The 19,335-nt window shown below is 38.6% G+C and overlaps 1 protein-coding gene across 11 annotated transcripts in view; it reads right to left on the bottom strand.

The window, feature by feature from the left end:
• cep162 (centrosomal protein 162) overlaps positions 1 to 19,335 on the bottom strand; it is a 29,676-nt gene that overhangs the window by 4,360 nt on the left and 5,981 nt on the right. For 4 of the 11 annotated variants that reach the window (XM_026293746.1, XM_033325627.1, XM_026293745.1 and 1 more), the window contains exons 4-24: positions 18,004 to 18,063; positions 16,814 to 17,089; positions 16,135 to 16,257; positions 14,716 to 14,875; positions 13,287 to 13,387; positions 13,131 to 13,192; positions 12,613 to 12,643; positions 9,853 to 9,927; positions 9,240 to 9,440; positions 8,846 to 8,927; positions 7,539 to 7,788; positions 6,895 to 7,126; positions 6,488 to 6,651; positions 5,460 to 5,594; positions 3,012 to 3,143; positions 2,235 to 2,347; positions 1,915 to 2,014; positions 1,701 to 1,827; positions 1,380 to 1,543; positions 468 to 575; positions 130 to 366 (exon numbers count right to left, since the gene is read on the bottom strand). In XM_026293746.1, coding sequence (XP_026149531.1) covers positions 130 to 366; positions 468 to 575; positions 1,380 to 1,543; positions 1,701 to 1,827; positions 1,915 to 2,014; positions 2,235 to 2,347; positions 3,012 to 3,143; positions 5,460 to 5,594; positions 6,488 to 6,651; positions 6,895 to 7,126; positions 7,539 to 7,788; positions 8,846 to 8,927; positions 9,240 to 9,440; positions 9,853 to 9,927; positions 12,613 to 12,643; positions 13,131 to 13,192; positions 13,287 to 13,387; positions 14,716 to 14,875; positions 16,135 to 16,257; positions 16,814 to 17,089; positions 18,004 to 18,063 — 2,933 coding nt within the window. Of the gene's footprint in view, positions 1 to 129; positions 367 to 467; positions 576 to 1,379; positions 1,544 to 1,700; positions 1,828 to 1,914; positions 2,015 to 2,234; positions 2,348 to 3,011; positions 3,144 to 5,459; positions 5,595 to 6,487; positions 6,652 to 6,894; positions 7,127 to 7,538; positions 7,789 to 8,845; positions 8,928 to 9,239; positions 9,441 to 9,852; positions 9,928 to 12,612; positions 12,644 to 13,130; positions 13,193 to 13,286; positions 13,388 to 14,715; positions 14,876 to 16,134; positions 16,258 to 16,787; positions 18,064 to 19,335 lie in introns of those variants that run through there. The other 7 variants (XM_026293751.1, XM_026293754.1, XM_026293752.1 and 4 more) reach the window with 5 other exon arrangements.

Raw genomic sequence — 19,335 nt, 5'->3', positions numbered from 1 at the left:
CCGTATAATATACACCTGCATATATTTTTATCTATGTACTTTTAATGGTTATATAAATGCTGACCAGTTGTTACATCAGTATTGTCAGTATTATAAGCTGATCAAATGCTGTATTGACTTCAGTTGCACCTTGATCCTGTGGAACTGTTGTTCCATGGCCCTGAGACTGTGTTTGGCCTCCTCATCGTGGTTCTCCAGCTCTGCCTCCAAGCGCTGAATCCTGCGCTCCAGCAGAGCAGTGATCCGGCTGGGCGGAGATGTAGCAGCAACCACATCCCTCTGATCACCAGCACTAGCTGCAGCATAGATCAGAGCAGGCAGGGAGTTTGGGTTTCTATGTCTTAATATGTGCTCCAGCTCCTTCACCTAGTGAAGGCAGAAAGTGAAGGGTGAAGAGGCAGAAAGTGGTGAAAGCGAGTTGGGGGTGACACATTTGATTAGTTAGCTTGCTTGTTTGTGTGAGATACCTGTCGCTCAAGGTCCTGCATTCTCTTTGTGTCTGCGGATTTGTCTTTGGCCTTTCTCAGCTGACTGCTGCTGCTTCTTTTGCTCACTTCCATTTTCAGTTTGTCAACCTGAAATTAAGGTAAAATGTTATTTGCAACACAGTACGCAACACTAAATTGTTCTCTAAACAACAACAATGTAACTAAAACGTACAATGTGGCAGTGTTTCTATTGTCAGGTAGTGCTCAGAAAACTTTTGAATGTGAAAGGATGGTTGTCTTGGTGGCATCAGCATATGAACTTACAGTAAAGAACAATTTATTCAATTATTAAAGACTTTTAATGTGTAATTTAACACTACACCCACCTGATTTAGTCACTTATATAAGTTTACTATGCTGTTAGTTCATTCTGGTTCAAGTACACTGCACATATGGTGTTCACTGTAACAGAAATGCAGTCTTTAGCAGAGAAAATCTAGGAATTTTTTCTTATAGACCAAAAAACATCCCTCTTTCTGATCTGGGTACACTGTGAAAGCCTAAAAATAGAAATCCACACCAAGCAGTACGGAGAGCTTAGTACATAACTCTTACCTGACTCACATTTAGACTTTGAAAAAGAGATGGAGTGAACAAAGGCATGCTATAGTAAGGCTAGAACAATGAGGGTAGTGCAGGCCATACTGTTACTGCTGCAGTGCAGATGTATTGATGTCATGAATATTTCTATCCAGGGGTAATTCAGATTTAGGGAATCAACATACTGTATTTGGTTAGGGGACTAAAATGCAGTGTTTCTTAGTGAAGTGAAAGATTTCAAGGCATTTGTGTTACATAAATGGATTGTTCAACTAGGGAAGACTTCCTTCCTACTTTGCCAAATGGAGCTGTCCTGTAATGGCAGCAGTATATAAGGTAGCAGATACTCACCTGCTCTCTTAGTTGATGTATCTCTGCTGTAGCAGCCTTCAGTCTGCTGGCATCTCTGTCCAGCAGCTCCTGGTTCTCAGCAAACCACTGCAGCTTCTTTTTCAGGGCTGAAACTTCCTCTCTGTGCTTGTCTTCCAATACACACATCTCAAAAGTCTTATCACCTGACATATTCAGAATAGATACATATTATCCAAAGATAACATGCATTGTAAAGGGCTGGTAAAAATTTGGAGCGGCCTCTAATCTTTACATTTCTAGGTTTTCAGTGGTCTCTGTATTGAAATTCCACCACTAGCACTGTTCTCTATCCAGTCTTACCTGATGTGGAGATGACCTGGGCTTTAGCCAGGTCTCTCTCTTTCTTCATTAGCTGTAGGTCTACCTCCAGACACTGCTTTTCTTGCTTCAATCTGTGAATCTCCTCAGATAGCTTAGCCTCATTTCTCTGCGCACAGACACATGGGAAGTTTTAATGAACAGTGAGGGAATTGAAACAGACCTTTATCTGTATTTCATTGACAGTGATACTTACCTGAAATGTGTTTATTTGAGCTAACAAATCTGTAATGCGTTGAGTGTGATCAATTAAAGGGACATTACCCACAGGCCTGGGGGTTTTATTCAGCTGCTCCCTGGTCAAGATAAAAAAAAATGCATTTGAGAATTTAAAAAAACATGGAAATTGACATTTAAAAAAGAAAAAAGACCTACATAAAAAAAGAAACAAACAAAAAACAATAAAATCGTGTGGTTTCATAAGTTGCCAACATGAACTGTAAATGGACATGTAATAGCAATAATCTATTTAAAAATAGGTCACACCTCTGATGCACACACCAATACTGAACCCACCTTGTGAAAGCCAGTTCATTCAGCAGCCTCTGGTTTTCATTAAACATGGCCTCCTCATTTGCTTTACTCTTGGCCTGATGGGCCTTCATCTGCAAGTACAGCTTCTCATTCTCCTGTACATGAAAAACAGTACTTTTAACTGTGATTTAATTTTAAAAATATTATCATTAAAAGAAAAAAAATGAAAGATAAAGTATACATTATGCAATTGAGATGAATAGTGTAGTGCCATCATTCTTTAGTTTGATTAAAAACCTAATACAGATTTGTTATGATGTCTACCTGTGATACTGCACAATGGAAGCTATTCACAGACCACAAACGTATTATAGTGTATTTACTAGATGCTACATTTTTTATATCTTCATGTAAATGATACCTTTCACAAATTTGGGAGTGATTTTTGACACAGCATAGAGGCAAGATAAATTTGTGTCCATGCAATAACTTCATCTTCCCATTGTACTTGGCAGTGACCCCACTGCAGTAATGTTTCAGTCTGAACCCCTTTTTTTAAGTCTCAGAATAGTAAATCAGACCAACCAGGTCAAAAATTCTCAGTAAGACCAAATTCTGGTCACACATTTGATCACTCGCATTCTAAGTACATCTTTTAAAACACAAAATGGACAGAAACACAGAATCGAGTGCTAGAGCTTGGAGATTCAGTAGATTTTCAGAGCAAATGTGATAAAATGATGTCAAATAGAAATACAAATTAAGGACAAAAATGAACGAGTGAGGAAACTCACAGTAAGAAAGCTCAGGGAAACAAACCTGCTGGTAACCTTTTATGAGTGTCTCCTGCTCTTTCATTTCTTTATCAATGTGTTGGAATTTTTCCTCTACTGCAGAGTCAGTGGCCTCGGGCCATCTCGTCTTTTGACTTTCTTCTTCAGCACTTCGCAGCTAAAAAGCATAAATAAATAAATAATTAATCAAACAGTTTATTCACTATAAATTGATCCACCACTGGGATGTTCAGCTCTTTTATTACATCTGGAGTCCTTCAATGCCGACCATTTGCAAACCTTAAACAACATAGTTTATTTACATGCACTACCATCACACAGGCCAGACCAAGCCTACTTTAAGCCTACAGCAGTGTCACAGCTGCATTACGAGTTACTTTTTTTTTCTTCTATTTTTTCTTACAGAGATTTGTTTGATGTCCACAGGGTTTGGACAGTAACTGAATAATTCATTTATCTAAAGCATTAAAACAGCAAAGTTCACCTAGTCTTTTCTAGAGACAGCAGCACAGCAGAGTAACGCACACCTTTCAAGCAGAGCTAACAATAGGTACAAGTGATTATTTCTTAGTCAGGGCAGCTCGGCTTGCATCACTTTTAGGCTCACACTGTCTTCAATTCAATTCAATTCAATTCAATTTTATTCAATTTTATTTGTATAGCGCCAAATCACAATACAAATCATCTCAAGGCACTTTACAAAAACTAAAACTAAAAACCCAACAATTCCCTTATGAGCAAGCACTTGGCGACAGTGGAGAGGAAAAAACTCCCTTTAACGGAAGAAAAAAACCTCCAGCAGAACCGGGCTCAGTGTCTTGTGATTAAATGTCACTATTTACAATGTAAATTGTAATTGTAACTAATACATGGGTCTGCAACCAATATTGCCACTATACTGTCAGCATTTTAACTACTACCTTGGTTGTATCCTTTTTCTTCTTTCTCAACCTTAAGAATTTATGAAAACATTGCAGTGTTTTTTTTTTCTGCAATATATTGTGAAGAAGAAGAACATTTTTTAAAAAGATTTTAATTTAGTTTTAGTCTTTTGACTAAAATGCAATTTTAGTTTTAGTAGTCATCTGCTTTGTTTTAGTTTTAGTAGACTAAATCCACTGTAGCTTTAGTCGACTAACATATATTGGGTTTAATTTAAGTGTAATTTAGTTAAACTATTGTAATATACAAAATATTCTAAATTAAAATTAAATAAAAACAAGTCTGGTGCCTAGCGGACTGGGCAGTGGTCGAGGATGGGGACCTTGGCGACCTGATCCCTGGATGCTGAAACTGGTTCTAGGGACATGGAATGTCACTTCACTGGGGGGGAAGGAGCCTGAGCTTGTGCGGGAGGTCGAGCACTACCGACTAGAGATAGTCGGGCTCACCTCCACGCACTGCCTGGGCTCTGGAACCCAGCTCCTTGAGAGGGGCTGGACTCTCTTCCACTCAAGGAGTTGCTCGCGGTGAGAGGCGGCGAACTGGTGTGGGTTTGCTCATAGCTCCCCAGCTCAGCCGCCACGTGTTAGAGTTTTCCCCCCAGAATGAAAGGGTTGTTTCCCTGCGCCTTCGGGTCGGGGATAGGTAGAGGCAGACTGATACGCGTTTTTCTTTGGCCGATGGCAATATTGATTTTTAGAAATCAGGGCACCTGATGGCTGATATGTGATGCCATTTATTTATTTTTTTGGCTGATATTTTGGGTTAATTTTCCTTCACTGTCTTTTCACATTTTCTGTCTAAAAGTTGGTCAGTTTTAGGATTTGACTTTTAGGGGTGTGCATCTCCTAAGCAGAATGTAACATTTAGACAGGGCCTTATGCCCAGTGGTCTTTCTGCTGACTACATCCTGCTCTGCCCCTCCTTGTGCTGTCAACCAAATAGCAAACTTAAACCACAGAATCTGAAGGGTACTGTCACAAGGGGCATTTTCACACATGTTCCACAAAGACAATCTGCTGCTTGTGGATGGATCCGTCTGTTATAGGCCTTAATATGCTCAGCCTTCGGCCAGTTGATTATGTTAAAAACTGTCGGGATTCGCTGGCCAACCGATTAATCAGATGCCCTTCAGTTGACTATTTTCATAGGCTTGCTGTGTGCCTGTGTACATGTTTGAAGTATGTTACAGGCTAAAGCATGCCTACTCGACATCACATCACTGCGGTGTGACTATTGCAGAGGAACATATCATGATGATGATCATGAATGATATACCATGCGGCCTAGTATTTATTTAAAAGAATGGAAAGACAGTCATGTACTTTGCATAGCTGTACATAGTGACATCCACACTACTGTTACTGCACAACACATTGTCTTGAGCCTAATGAGGGAGCTGTGAGAGTGGCACTACAGTCACAACTGAATATTAACCCTTACAACCTTACAAGTAAAAATTAGGCATCCTGAATGTCAATCATCCATAGTCCCATCAGTGTTTTGTTTTGAAAGGGCAGTGAGTGTGCACCTTGCTTTGCAGTAAGTAGTTCTGCTGTCTGAGTGAGTGGAGCTCCTCTGCTCCTTCCTTCATCATCTGCAGCTCCCTCTCCTTCTGAAGCAGCTGGGCTCTCAGCTCTTCTATAAGAGAGCTGTCCTCATCTCTCTGCAAGTCAGACACCAACATAGAAGTTAGATGGATCATGAAATGTAGTGAATGAAAGTTAACATAAAAGAGTTAGTAATGGCTAAAGTGTCATAGAAGAAGATCATTATACATTGTTTATCAGCACAAATTTCACATTTTACCCTTCCTGTTCTATCTACTCAGCCACTGCAACTGGAGGATTCACTAGCACAACATTGACATGAACCCTCAGTGACATCCCATCTCCAAACACTGACAAATAGGGTTGGGCACTAAATTGAATAATTTTGATTAATTCAAATATGCATTTTGCACAAGTCATAAAAAGTTTACATACAGAATATCAAGTTATTAAAATGTGCGCATAAAAGAGATGATATTGTCTGTATTACAAACAACTGTTCTGGTATGACACAATACTGTATGATCCCTGACACCAGATGGCTAACTGCCAGAACAACTGCTGTTTCATCTGAGAATGGGACAGGCTGGATAACACATCTTCACAGTTGAACTCTCGCTTTGTGTTTGTTAACAACATACTGTATGAACTGGGCTACTACTTGAAATTAATTGCATGGAGATGCCACTTTGTTCAGTCTGTCCCTTTCTACTATGTTCAGCAGCTCATGATAGATAGCTGTCTGCAGTCTCAGAATAATGTCCAGTCCAGTTAAGTAACAAAAACAGCAGAGGCACACGCATTAATGAGCTGACTTTTCTTCTCTATGACAAAACTGACCTTTAAGGTGGAGAACAACATTCTATTTAGTTGAAGCAAACCACAGCTGTATTGGATAACTTGTATTTGTCTTAACATGCATAATGATGACTGCTTTCCTTCTCCTACTGAAGAACTTTTGGAAGGGTTTTCATTTCTAAATTCAGCTGGAGATAAAGTATTTTCTTACACTGTTCTTTGGAAGATAGGTCGGTCTGGTTTGTTGAGGGCCTCGGACATCCTGTGCATGTGTATTACCCTGGTAACTGCTGGGGTCTATCTGCTGTTGGAGGACAGCCACCAAGGACTGAACAGATGCCACCAGCTCACTGCTCACATTCAAACCCGACTCAGCTAATAAGACAGACATAAAAGGTACGTTAACATCAAACACACGGTTCCAAATATGACACACCAAATCCACAGTATGTGCCCATATTAAAAAGATAAAATAAAACCCAAAAGTACAAAAATCTTTTGTAGCATCTGCCTCAGGGTATAAATTACAACAGTATCATCAGAGAGACAACGACCCTTGTCTTCATTATTTGAACAGTTTAATTGCTTGATATTTACTGTGTGAATACCACTAATTACCTGTGTAGTCATCTTTTTCATTGCTGTGTGTGGGTTTGCCTTTTACTGAGTGCGGTAGGGAACGGGAAATCGAAGACTGGGTTTTGGCTGTAGCAGCAGTAGAGCTACTGATCCCTGTTGACCTGGAAGTCATTGCTGTTCTCCCCTGCACTTTCCTTCCTCTCACTGAAGCCACAGTGGTTTTCCTCACTGAAGATGCAGAGGGTTGGGAAATGGAGGAGATACGGGTGGCCTGGAAAAATGTCCATAATTCACATTGTACTTAAGTAAAAGTAATATGTCTGGGCTACTACTTTTTAACAGCTAGATTCAGCCAGCAATGGTGTGTAAGCTATGTCTAAAAAGGACTGCATGTCAGACTAGAAAAGTGTTCTCCTGTGGCAAGATACACAAACAAATTAAAGAACTGAAGACAATATATTGTAAGAATGTAATTTCTATGAAAAAAATCTGTAACCTATGTTACAAAAACCTACACACAAAGATATTTTTCTCAACCAGAATTCCAGTTTAGCGGCAGCTTTTAAAGTGTAACTTTAATCTGTAATGGGATGTTTCTGAATAAGGTGTGAAAACTATTCTGTAATTTCTAAATACAACTACAAATCCATTCATTGCTGAAATGGAGTTGAAGCTTGTCTCACCAGTTGTTTCTTAACTTTGCCAGTCGTGTAGGAAGAGTTGTTGTGATCCTGCATCAGCCTGTCTACTTCCTCTGTGATGCTCCATGTCAGATCATGGTTGGGAGGTTTTTGTGTTGGTCTCTTTAATCCCTTTATCCCTGCAACAGAGTCAGCCTTTTCTGGTTGTTTCAGTTGAGACTCTGTAATAGTCAAATCTGGAAAAGGTCTTCCAAAGGTGCAAGATGTCTTGCCTTGGTCAAGCTCCACAGCACTGTAAATAGGAAATGCAGAGCAAGTAATTTGTCAGACTAGGCGCTCAAATGAAGCCAATTCACTGTGGTCTCTGCTAATCATCCTACCGGCAAAAAAGTGTGTAATTAAACTTCAAATTTTAATCTGTGTTTTCAACGGACTCTCACTGAAATTACACCATGAATTCTTTGCTGTCGGCTTGGTGGGTCGCTGAAGTTATCCAGATCACAAGAGGACAACTTCGGCAGCGACTTTATGCGTTTACGGAGGTTATCGACCAAATACCGGACAGAGAAGATCTATCCTTGACATGAATCTGGATTTTTTTTTTTTTTTTTGGTTCATTGAAACTGGTTTAAAATTCATCAGGTGCTGTTGTCAGAGCAAAAAAAATCCTTAAACCCAAACCTACCAAAGTGCAGTTCATTGACAGTTGGATAATAACATCATGGTATTTTAGAGTGAACCATACATGAACTTATTTTTAGATACAAATAGCTCACCATTTTAGAAATTTAAAGAAACACTGTTGATGTATTTATGCTTCACATTTTAAACATCTATATTCATGAGTGATCAAATATGAAACAGAAAAGTCTGTTTATAAAAAAAAGATCGTGTCTTACTGATCAAAAACACAGATTCAATGAAAAGGCTCTCTTTAAGGTCAATAGAACCACTTATTAAGTGATGATTGCACAACTCATTGCATTTAAATCTACTTATTTGAGAGATTCTGAAAAGGAAATCTTTATCCCTTTTCTTAAACAGCAACTTTAATTGCATAAACAACTTTTAGCAAAGTGAGGTTAAATTCATTTAGATTATATTGTTAATAACCTGCATGCTTTCATCCCTTATTTTTAGATCACAATTTCATTATAAATCTAAGAAAGTGAATTATAATAATATAATAATTGGTATAATTTGTATCTTAAAATTAGTTCATTATGGAGGTTCACTATTTAGCATCTTTGTCATGATACAAATAAGTGTCAATACGCCTGCTATTTTCTTTTTTTACTTGACCTTTAATTAACTCGGTATGCCCCATTATATGGTTTTTCAGTCGTCACCTGACAGGCTGCAGGGTAAACCCTCTGATATGGTCCTTATCTAGTCGGATAGGCCTCATCAGCTCTTCTGCAGTGGGAATTTCTAAATACACACAAAAAAAATATTCCACATACATCCTGTCATGACTGGTATTCATAAAAATGTCAACACAGTGTATCACTTTTCAAAGACTGCTTCCTTATACTGACATAGGCTATAATGCTGTGGAACCCTTGGATGACACAAAAGCTGGTAGGCTGAACCTTCAACCTACCCCAATCATTTTGTCACAGTGCTTTTAGGGGTTTCCACCCACGGTTTATGACATAAATGAACCATTTAAAATGTAGAATTGTACAGACAAACATACTGTACAAGGGACTCTAACATTCCACCAGTTCTGTAGCTCCTTACCTGACTCATTAGTAGAAGCAGGCTGAAGAGACTGTCTGGCATGATGAGGAGGGGAGGATGGAGACACAGGTCTGTGAATTTTCTCTTCCACAGGTATATAAAGATGATTATGGTCATCTAAATCCTCTGCAACATGGATCTGCTTATAGGCCTCATGAAGAGCCTCCATTTCTGAACCCCCACTCTGCACATATGACATGTCTGTACAAAAAACAAATTTACTGCATTCAATAAAAAACAATGCAAAATTAAAAAAGTCTTCTTTGGACATGTATGTTAAAAGGAAGAAGCTCAGATTAATGATTCTTTGTAAGTGACTGTTTTTCAGTCAATCAAAGAGCAAACAGAAAACCAATTCCACCCATAGTCACTAATAAACCTAAAAGGCATGTTTTTGGACTGTGGGAGGAAGCCGGAATACTTGGAGGGGCACAGGAATTCTTATGCACAAGCCTAGGATGCCACCTGGTGGAGAAGTGTCAAAAATGAAAAATAAATATGCCCAATACTCTTTATCTATTACTTATGCCCTATGCACCCTTTACATTAACAAAGATAAGGAAAAAAAACAAAAAAAACCCCACTGTAAATACTTTTACTTGCAATATCTTACCTTTTTCAAGCAATCCTAGTTTGTCCTTCCTACTTTCTTCTCCTCCAGTGTCATCCAAAGAATCATACAAAGAAACTGAGACAAATGTTGAATTAGGATAATCATTTTAAAGAAGTGCTTAACTTCCTATATACTAAAAATGTTTATTTATACAGTAAACCTTTATTTTGAATTTCTGAGACATAAGTTTAAACACACACGCACACTCATTTTGCCTTAACATTTAGTCAGGAAAGAGGCTACCTCTAACATCCTGATCACAGGCACACAGAGTACGATCAGAGACCCTGCTCCTTTACTTGTCCCGCCTAGATTTAATCCTACTCATGTTGGTTTTAGTCACACAATGTTGGTTGTAAGGTCTTTATTGGTATTATTCAAATGTAAGCTCAGTTATTTTCTGATGAAAAGCTAAATTTGGCTCTGGATTCACAGATATTGCAGGAGTACACCAAGCTCATCATTGGTTTTAGTTTTTGTATGGGTTTTGATGAAAATGATAAAACACACAAAATAATGGCCTTGTCCTTTAAAGTGATTGTAGAAGTGTTGTACATTATTGTTTAAATGCTGTGTACAGATGTTTCGATTTTTAGTCCGGAAGGATGGTGAAGGTACAAAGTGTAGCACTGTCAAAGCCCAAGAAAGAGAATATTTTCAACACGAAGGAAAGACTGGCCAAAATCTATGAATCTCCATTACCTCCACGGCTGCTCCCTCCACTATTAACTCTATAGCTGCTACCTCCATCATTATAATTTATATATTATTATTATCTCCACCTGTATGGTTGCTCCCTCTACCTCCACCATCCCTATGTTACAATCTGAACAACTCCTTCTGTCTCTAACAATAGAAGAGGTTGGAGCTGAGCTCAGGAGACTTTGGCCAGGGAAGGCAGCTGGACCAGATGGAGTATGTCCAGGGCTTTCTGAAGGACTGTGCAGGACAACTAGCTGTTCCTCTTCAGAGGCTCTTTAATACGAGTCTTCGGCTGGAAAAAGTCCCGGTGCTGTGGAAGACCTCTTGTCTTAAATCTACTATCTAGATTTACTATCTAATACCGGTGCCCAAAACAGGGCGGCTGGTGGAGCTAAATGACTATGGACCGGTGGCTTTAACATCCCATATCATGAAGACCTTGTAGCGGCTCCTTGTCTGTCGCATGAGGATGCAGGTAGAGGAAGATCTTGATCCCCTTTAGTTTGCCTATCAGGAACACATTGGAGTGGAAGATGCAGTGTTTTACATGCTGCACCGAGCATATGCCTATCTGGATGTGCCTGGTTCATATGTGAGGATTATGTTCTTCGACTTCTCCAGTGCTTTCAATACTATACGCCCTCCCATACTGAGAGACAAGCTTCTATATATGGGGATGGCCCCCTCCCTGATGTCATGGATTATGGACTATTTGACATCCAGAATGCAGTATGTCAGGCTGGGGGGATGTGTTTCTGGGACACTGGAATGCAGCACTGGGGCTCCACAGGGGGACTGTGTTGCTCCTTTTCTGTTTACGGTCTACACATCGGACTTGCCACATTCAGAAGTATTCTGATGATACAGCTGTTGAGGCATGTGTTCGTGGTGGATGGGAGGGGGATTACAGGGACCTAGTGGAGGCCTTCACTGACTGGAACAAGAATAACAATTTTCTCCTGAACACCACCAAGATTAAGGAGCTGGTGGTGAATTTCAGGAGATCAAAAGCACCATGCCAGTCAGTCTGCATTGATGGACAGGAGATAGAGACTGTACAGATCTTCAAGTACCTGGGGGTGGTACTGGATGAAAAACCAGAGTGGTCTGCCAATGTGGATGCAGTGTACAGAAAAGGGCAGAGCCCCTCTTCTTGAGCCGGTTCGGTTCGTACAGTGTCTGCAGTGACATGCTGTGCATGTTCTACCACACTGTCATGGCAAGTACACTGTTCTATGCTGCTGTCTGTTGAGGGAGTGGCATTACGGACAGAGACTGTAGGCACCTGGACAAACTGGTGAAAAAGGCCAGTTCTGTGCTAGGCAGGGGGTTGGACCCTCTGAGAACTGTGGATGAATAAAGTATCTATCTATCTATCTATATTAGGCTCTCACATGGAAAATTTTTTTTTACACACTTCAAAAATTTTAAGTACTCATTCATGATAATTTGTAAATGTTCTCTCCCCTAACACATGTTTATATGTTTTCACTGTTGAGATATAGGCCTAAACACATTATACTGTTGATTTAGCACTGGTGATTTTGCTGTGTACATATTTACTGCCAAGTTGCCAAAATATCTGTATCTACATTTTCAGTTTAGATGCACAGGGATGTTTTAGGAAAGAGGGTTTGCTGATTGTTGTCATGATGTCAAATGAAACTTTTCAAAAATATTAAAGTAAAGTAACACAAGATCTACCCACAATAACCATCTTTCACAGCAAACCCTGAGCACAGGGCTTTTTCTTTACTGCTATTTTGCAACTACACATTCATTATAATATGGGCTACAGTATGGTCTGTGAATGCACAGGGTGCTGTATATAAGAGTGTAAGCTGAGCACCACCTACAGACATTATAGTGTATAGAGCCATGGTCCAAATGAAAACCAGCCACGGTAAAAGTGGCAACTTAGCGCGGTAGGGTCACACTTTGAACTGCTACTACTGTGTAGCTTGTCTTATGTTTTCAAATGATGTAACAGCCATGAAAATCCATTACATATTCTATATGACAAAAAGATGTTATTCTTCCCAATCATCAATTTCTTACCTTTAGCAAGAATTGGAGACATCTTAGACTTCTACAAAAAAGATGAATGTGAAAGCATGAATTACTAAACCATGTCACACACTGAAGTATGTCAGCTTGTGATGTTTCAAAATGAACAAAGATAAAGCTGAATCAATCCAGCCAGTATCAGCATATTGGAGTCCAAAGATAAATGGACACCTACGATGTGTAGCTGTTTTTACCAGCTGTAGTGAATGACTGGAATATGCTGATTTTGAACAAACTGGACTATTAAACTGTCAAGTTCAGGAGGGGCTGAGCAGTTCTGGTTGTTGTGTGACCAACCAGATTTGAGGAGAACGAGCTTCATGATCTCCCACAATTTTTATGACCATCTATGATCATGTGATTGAACTTCTCTAGTATGTGGAACTTAGGTTATTTTGTCACCACAGTGTTCCCAAGATCAAGAAAGAACTTTGGTTCTACCATTTGGATTAGTCACTTAAAAGGACTTTCTGAGTGTATTCATCATACTCTATATTCTAACTTCAAACCTCTTTCAATGGCTCTTTCCCATTCTCCTCATTCTCAAAATCATCACTGTATTGTGGAGAGCCTGTAAATGCAAACAGGAAAATACCTAGTTAAGACACTGAGACACACAGAGTGATAAAAAAATAAGAGGTTTTTCATGGGTTTGTTTCTCTTACCTGGATATGTTCTTAAGGTCTCTGTGACTCTGACCTGACTGTGATCATCCTCACTCAGCTCCACTGCTTTCTCAGTTTTCCTGGAGAGAAAATAGCCATCCCTATAATATTAAAGTTAGGTTTCAGGGACTGAACTTTTTACAAAGATAAGATAATAATATAAGATAAACTTTATTCATGCCCAATGAGGAATTCAGGTAGTCTTGTAGTTAATTAGTAAGTCAGTAGTAAAGAGTAGTCAGTAGTCCATTGTTATCTGCCATTAGCTAAGATGTCTGGGAAACAAAGGAGGGGTCCACCCCCATCCCTTTGAGCTTGTCTCTGAGGATAACTGGTTGGATGATACTCAATGCACTTGAAAAACCAAAGAACATAATCCTCACATTACTTGCAGGTTTAACCTTGAGTCTCAGTAGGTGCAGAATTATCCTCTCCAGGACCTTCATAATATGGGATCTGAGAGCCACCAGCCTGCAGTCATTTAGTTCAGATGGACACTTTACTTTAGGTATTGGAACAATACAATGTTTTCCACAGAGCTGGGACCCTACCCAAATGTAGACTCAGGTTGAAGATCCTCTGTAATGGGAGCTTGCTGGATTTGTGTTTAGTGTCCAGTGGTTAGTGTGAAGTATTAATTATGTTAAACTTGTGACTTTAATTCTTGTCTTAAGTTACAGAATCATAAAAAGGTATCAATTACAGTAATCTGAATACATTTTAATTGTAAATATTATCCAATTCAGTAATTGAAGCATCTCAGAGTCAACGCCTAATTTTCTTAGTTGAATCAGTCTTTTTTGTATTACTGTACAAAAGGAAACATAGGTTAACAGCTGGCAGATGAACTGTACTACTACTTGGGAACAGCCTTGACCTATCCATTTGACTAATAAGTTCAATATGCAGCCTACATTGATATTTCAGAATAGTTTGAAAAACCCAGATAAAGGTACAGTCCTAATGAATGTGAGTGAGAATGAGCAATTGTGATTCTCAAATCACAAGTCTCAAAAGTAGGAGGGCTAAGAGTACGACAACAGTCTTGCATGATGCCTGATTTGTGCATAAAGCCATTCACAGCTCTGCTAATCAAATTTTAAAAGTGAACATTGAATTGGCATAATAAAAGTAACTTGAATAGAATGAAAAGCTATGGAAGAGTTCAGAAACCAATATGGCCTTCTAAATGAACAATGCTCTCTTAAGTATGAAATATGACCAAAAAAGATAGGTTAACCCTCAGATAGGTTAATCCACAAAGGGTTAAGTATGAAATATGACCAAAAAAAGAAACAACTGTGGGTTAAGGGAAATGTTTTGGTGGCACCAAACAAATTCTGTGTATTTTACTGTCACCTGGTTGACCTAAATGTATCTGTTTCAGTCTTTTAGTCACTGTAACATCACACCAAGGAAATTTCCATACCTGAGACTGGTAACAGTGGTAGAAGTAGATAGGTCTAGCTCTTGGTTCAGCTTAGAATAATCTATAGTCGATGAGGCTTCTGCTTCAAATTGGGCAAAAAACCTGGCTTTCTCTTCTTCCTCCTCCAGAGTGTCCAAGCCCATACTGATTACGTTCACAGCTGGAACCATCACATACATGTAATGAGTGCATCACTACTGATGAACAGAAAAACTGAAAATATAGATGAAGCAGGATAACTCTACTGTGCAACATTACAGAATCAAATAGGATATGAATCATTAAACTGGGGGACATTTTTTGAAAAGTAAATGCAGTTTTGATGAGGTTTCATGAGAATAAATGGTAGTCATTCTGATAATTAGGTATTAGGTATTTTGAGGACATAAAAACCACTTTTTTCACAATGCATTTAATTACATCACTAAAAGGAGTAAGCACATTGTATTGTAGTGGGTGGTAATAAGTCTAAGCACTTCAAATTTAGTGAGCCGGAGTTTCTTTGTGTTGCTTGCTTTTCTTTTATTACATAATTTTTCAGGTGAATTGTTGTTTTGCACAACTCTACCCATAAATTCCAGTTTCCTTAATGGGAAGAGGAATGAAGTGTCTTTCATAATTGGGTCCATTTGCGCAGTTTGTCATCATTTTAGACAGGAAGATTATGGTACATTCCTAACCATATTATGGAGTTTGCGATGGGATGTCGAAGCCAGAACCATGTGAGACTGAAAGCTGGTGCAATTCCTTCAGTACAAATAGTTCCACTTTCAGTAGCAGTTTGTACTGCCAATAATTACAGATCCAGCAAACACAAAAAGTATGCACAGTAAGATTAGTTTTCTAATGCTTAAAGACTTAAAAATTTGTAAACATAATGATTTTAAATCCTGAGAAGCAGCATCTACTAAGTATTTTTCACTGTAAATCAGCATAGCTATCCTTTACAAAAGAACAGCAAATAGTCCCCTCACTCAATTTTTTACTGTTATTTCTCCTAACCTTTTTCTGTTCCTTGTCTCTTTGTTGCCTAGCAAGATCATAATTATGAAGGTGAAGTCCGTTGTACACACATCAAAATGATTTTGTTGCACTTGTTTTCAACTGTAATTACATCTTTGTCTTCACTCAAATATAGGAACATTCAAGACATAGCCATCCAGATAGACAGGTTAACTTGCTGGAATAAGAAATCAAGCCTGGCCAGTAACACTTGAAGCCATGAATGAATGCAGGATTTGAAAATTTAAATAGGGTTTTACGAGCAGTATGTTTTCTGTAACAGAAACATACGGGTACAACTGGATCTTGTTTACATCCAAGTATTACTGCCATATACCATTTCTGAGGTTCACAAGGAACAAAATTCTAATTCCCTGTATGTATATGTTTGAAAATGACGATATGAATCTGACTGACCTTCTGACTCTGTGTTTCCTCTGCCTTCTAGACCTTCTTTGTTTAATCTATTCACTCCTGGATTCTCATCCTCCTCTCGAATAGTCTGAGAGTTCCTTAAAGACTTCCCAGATCCCAGCAGTCCTGAAAATGTCATTGAAACGCATACATTAAAAAAAAAGAAAACCATAAACAAAGCATGTGCTAGTTAATACAAGACATGTAGGTCATACTATAGCAGCTGATTTAACAAATCTACAATTCTACAAACTATAAATACAGTCTATTTATTAAAATTACCAGTGTTTGATTCTTTACATTGGCACTACTAATACAGGTTCTACATAAAGATAAATATAACACACAGTGATTGACTGTGAACACAAAAATGCATCCACAACTGATTCTGTAACTGGTCCATCAGTTAATATCTATGTTCTTTGACTTTGTTTCCTTTCCAACTGAATAAAAAAATACTAAATGGTGAAAATGTCACAATTACCTTATATGTCCTCTTTTATGTTAAGATTGATAAAAAATGTCCACTGAATTACATCTGATGCCTTTGCTTTTTTTCAGGGTGTTTCTATGTAAGCATGATTCAGAAAGTGATGACTAGTGACTACTAGTCACTGATGTCTATAACTAATGCTAAGGGATTAAAATGACACTACCAAGCGGGGCTGGGAGTTTAAGTTACCATCCTCACTGTCCCCCTGGGAATGACTATAAGTGCTGGCTGGCGGAGTATCATCTGGGTGTGGGTTGCTCTCTCCTGACGCACACTGAAGGTTTTCATGAGTAAAACTGCTCAGGGTGTCAGAGCCGGAGTCACCTGTTAGAGTTCTGTGTCTTTCCACAGTCTGGGAAACCTCTGAAACTCTATATCTGTGAGTGTCTTTCAACTGTTTCATTTTATCCAGAGCTTTACATCGAGGTTTGGGGACTGGCTTATAAAAGGGTTCCACACTGACAACTTCAGACAGCAAGGAGAAAAAAGAACAAACTTAATAGGCACACAGTCCAGGTAAATTCTGTGTAATTTGAATGTGACATCTCTGAACTACACAAGTCATATGGTAGCCATCATTCATTAACATTTCCTGCAATCAAATGTGCTTTTACAATATGGGATTGCCCATTTGAAAACACGGAGAAGAAAAAAAAACAATAATCAGTATCATTTTTAATTTCATTTCAAACAACAGGTTTCTGCTGCCACCTCTATGGCTAGCAGTGTAAAAATGAAGACAGAAGCAGCAGATATAACTTCCTACACCATTTGTGGTATAAAGAAACAACTGCAACGTTATTACTGCAGAGATAACTTAAAACGCAAGATTGGATTAAAATCACCTTTGAATTATCCACCCTAGGACTATAAACAATAGCTATGATACAAAATTACTGTTGCAACTTCCTATAGTTATGGCATGATTACTGTAGATAATGGTAGAGAGATAACAGCTGTGGTATTAGTGGTAATCTCACTCTTGTCACTTTCTTGTACTTGCAATGATTTTGTCAGACAATGTCACTATAACAAAACCATAATGGTGCTTTCATTACCTTAGGAGTGACTGCTGGTTAACAAGTAGCATTTAAAAAGTGAGAACAAATCACAAATTCATAGTCATTGTCCTGAATTAGATCAGAAACAAAAAAAAAATGTAAACGTGATCAAATCAATAAGTTTGACTGAATTAACCGTGTAGGTCAGCAAGCAGGTGTGAACTGAACAAGGGTCTGACTGGAACACATTGATCATGATCTTTACAGAAACAACATGGAAACATTACTGTGGATGACTGCTGATTTCAAACAAATCATTTTAGCTGCATGTGGTGAAGAGTAAAAGAACTCTCAATACGGGACTTTTTCTCAACTTACTCTCACCCTCAGTCTCAGGCTGGGACTTTTTGGCTTTGATAAATCTGCTTTTAGTCGTCTCTGCAGGTAAAACAAAAAAAAAAGACAGTTTTCAAATTAAGAGACTGTTGGAAGAACTATGAAAAGAACACATGTTTCACTGTTCAGTGGACATAAAGTCACAGTATGCAAGAAAGACAATGAAAGATAAACATTTAAAAAGGGCTAGATTTTCACAACCCTGTAAATAAATAGTTAAAAAAAACTGTTAATGGAAAGAAAGTTAATATCCAGTTAGGCAGGTAGATGGGATAGTGTTATGAGAGAAAATAAATAAAAGTGAAAGAGAAAAAAAAACATTTCTAAACCATTATTATTCTCCTGTATAAAACAACTCATGAAACTGATGGTGAATTAAAGACCAAAAAAATTTGGTAGAAGAATCTCAGAAAACGTGCTATCATCACGTTCCTATACTCAGGTGTCAGTCAACAGGGGGAGATACAGATCCTGTGAAATAAAAAAGTTGTTTAAAATAAAGGTTTTGTTTTCAAGTAGGGTAAACCAAACGAGGCACAGATTTTCTGGCTGTTGAAAAGCATGATTGAACTGCCATATATTACTCAGATCACTGTTCTGCCTGTGAATCCTCAGGGACCAACGACATGAAAACAATGACTCAGTGACATTCACCACCGGGCAGAGCCACTGATGACAGCACTCCATAGATCATTGCAGGAAGGAGCTGTCCTTCTTCATTATACAAATGCATAGGAACATTTGCCTAACTTAGCCACAGGTGAGCTTCAATTTCCTAAGTACTCCTCCTCTCCAACAGTGTATTCTTTGCTGTTTATTGCAAGGAGGGATGAAGGGTCGATGCCATTACAATGATGTGATGGAACAGCTGATAGCAGTGGTGGGGGCAGCTTTCCTTGTCTATGGTCCAAAGAAATTTTTTGACTGAAAAATGAATGTTAAGTAGGGTCTGGTAATCATATACTAACAGATCATCCACAGTTTAGTTCATGTGCAAAACATGCGTCATGGCAACTGGACTTCTGGTTGTTAAGTCAAAAAGTTTCACCACTCATCTGGGGAGCTTCTTCAGTCAAAGGGGAAGTTGGTTAGAGATCTCAAATTTATCCTGCAGGATGGTTTCACTCCAGCCATGGCCTGTATAGATTTGTTATGTGGACTATGTGAATGGGGAGAGAGTCATTAGACCCACACTTCTGGGCTGGTTCCACATCACACATGGCCTGAAGAAGTTTATTAGGTGAACAATGGAAGAGAGCAGAAGTGAGGGTTGTTATGATCAAAGGGTCAACTCTTGTAACCCCTCTAATCCAC

This window comes from Mastacembelus armatus, chromosome 16 (genome assembly GCF_900324485.2).
Source record: "Mastacembelus armatus chromosome 16, fMasArm1.2, whole genome shotgun sequence".
NCBI lineage: Eukaryota > Metazoa > Chordata > Actinopteri > Synbranchiformes > Mastacembelidae > Mastacembelus > Mastacembelus armatus.
This window is presented reverse-complemented; position numbering and strand designations above follow the sequence as displayed.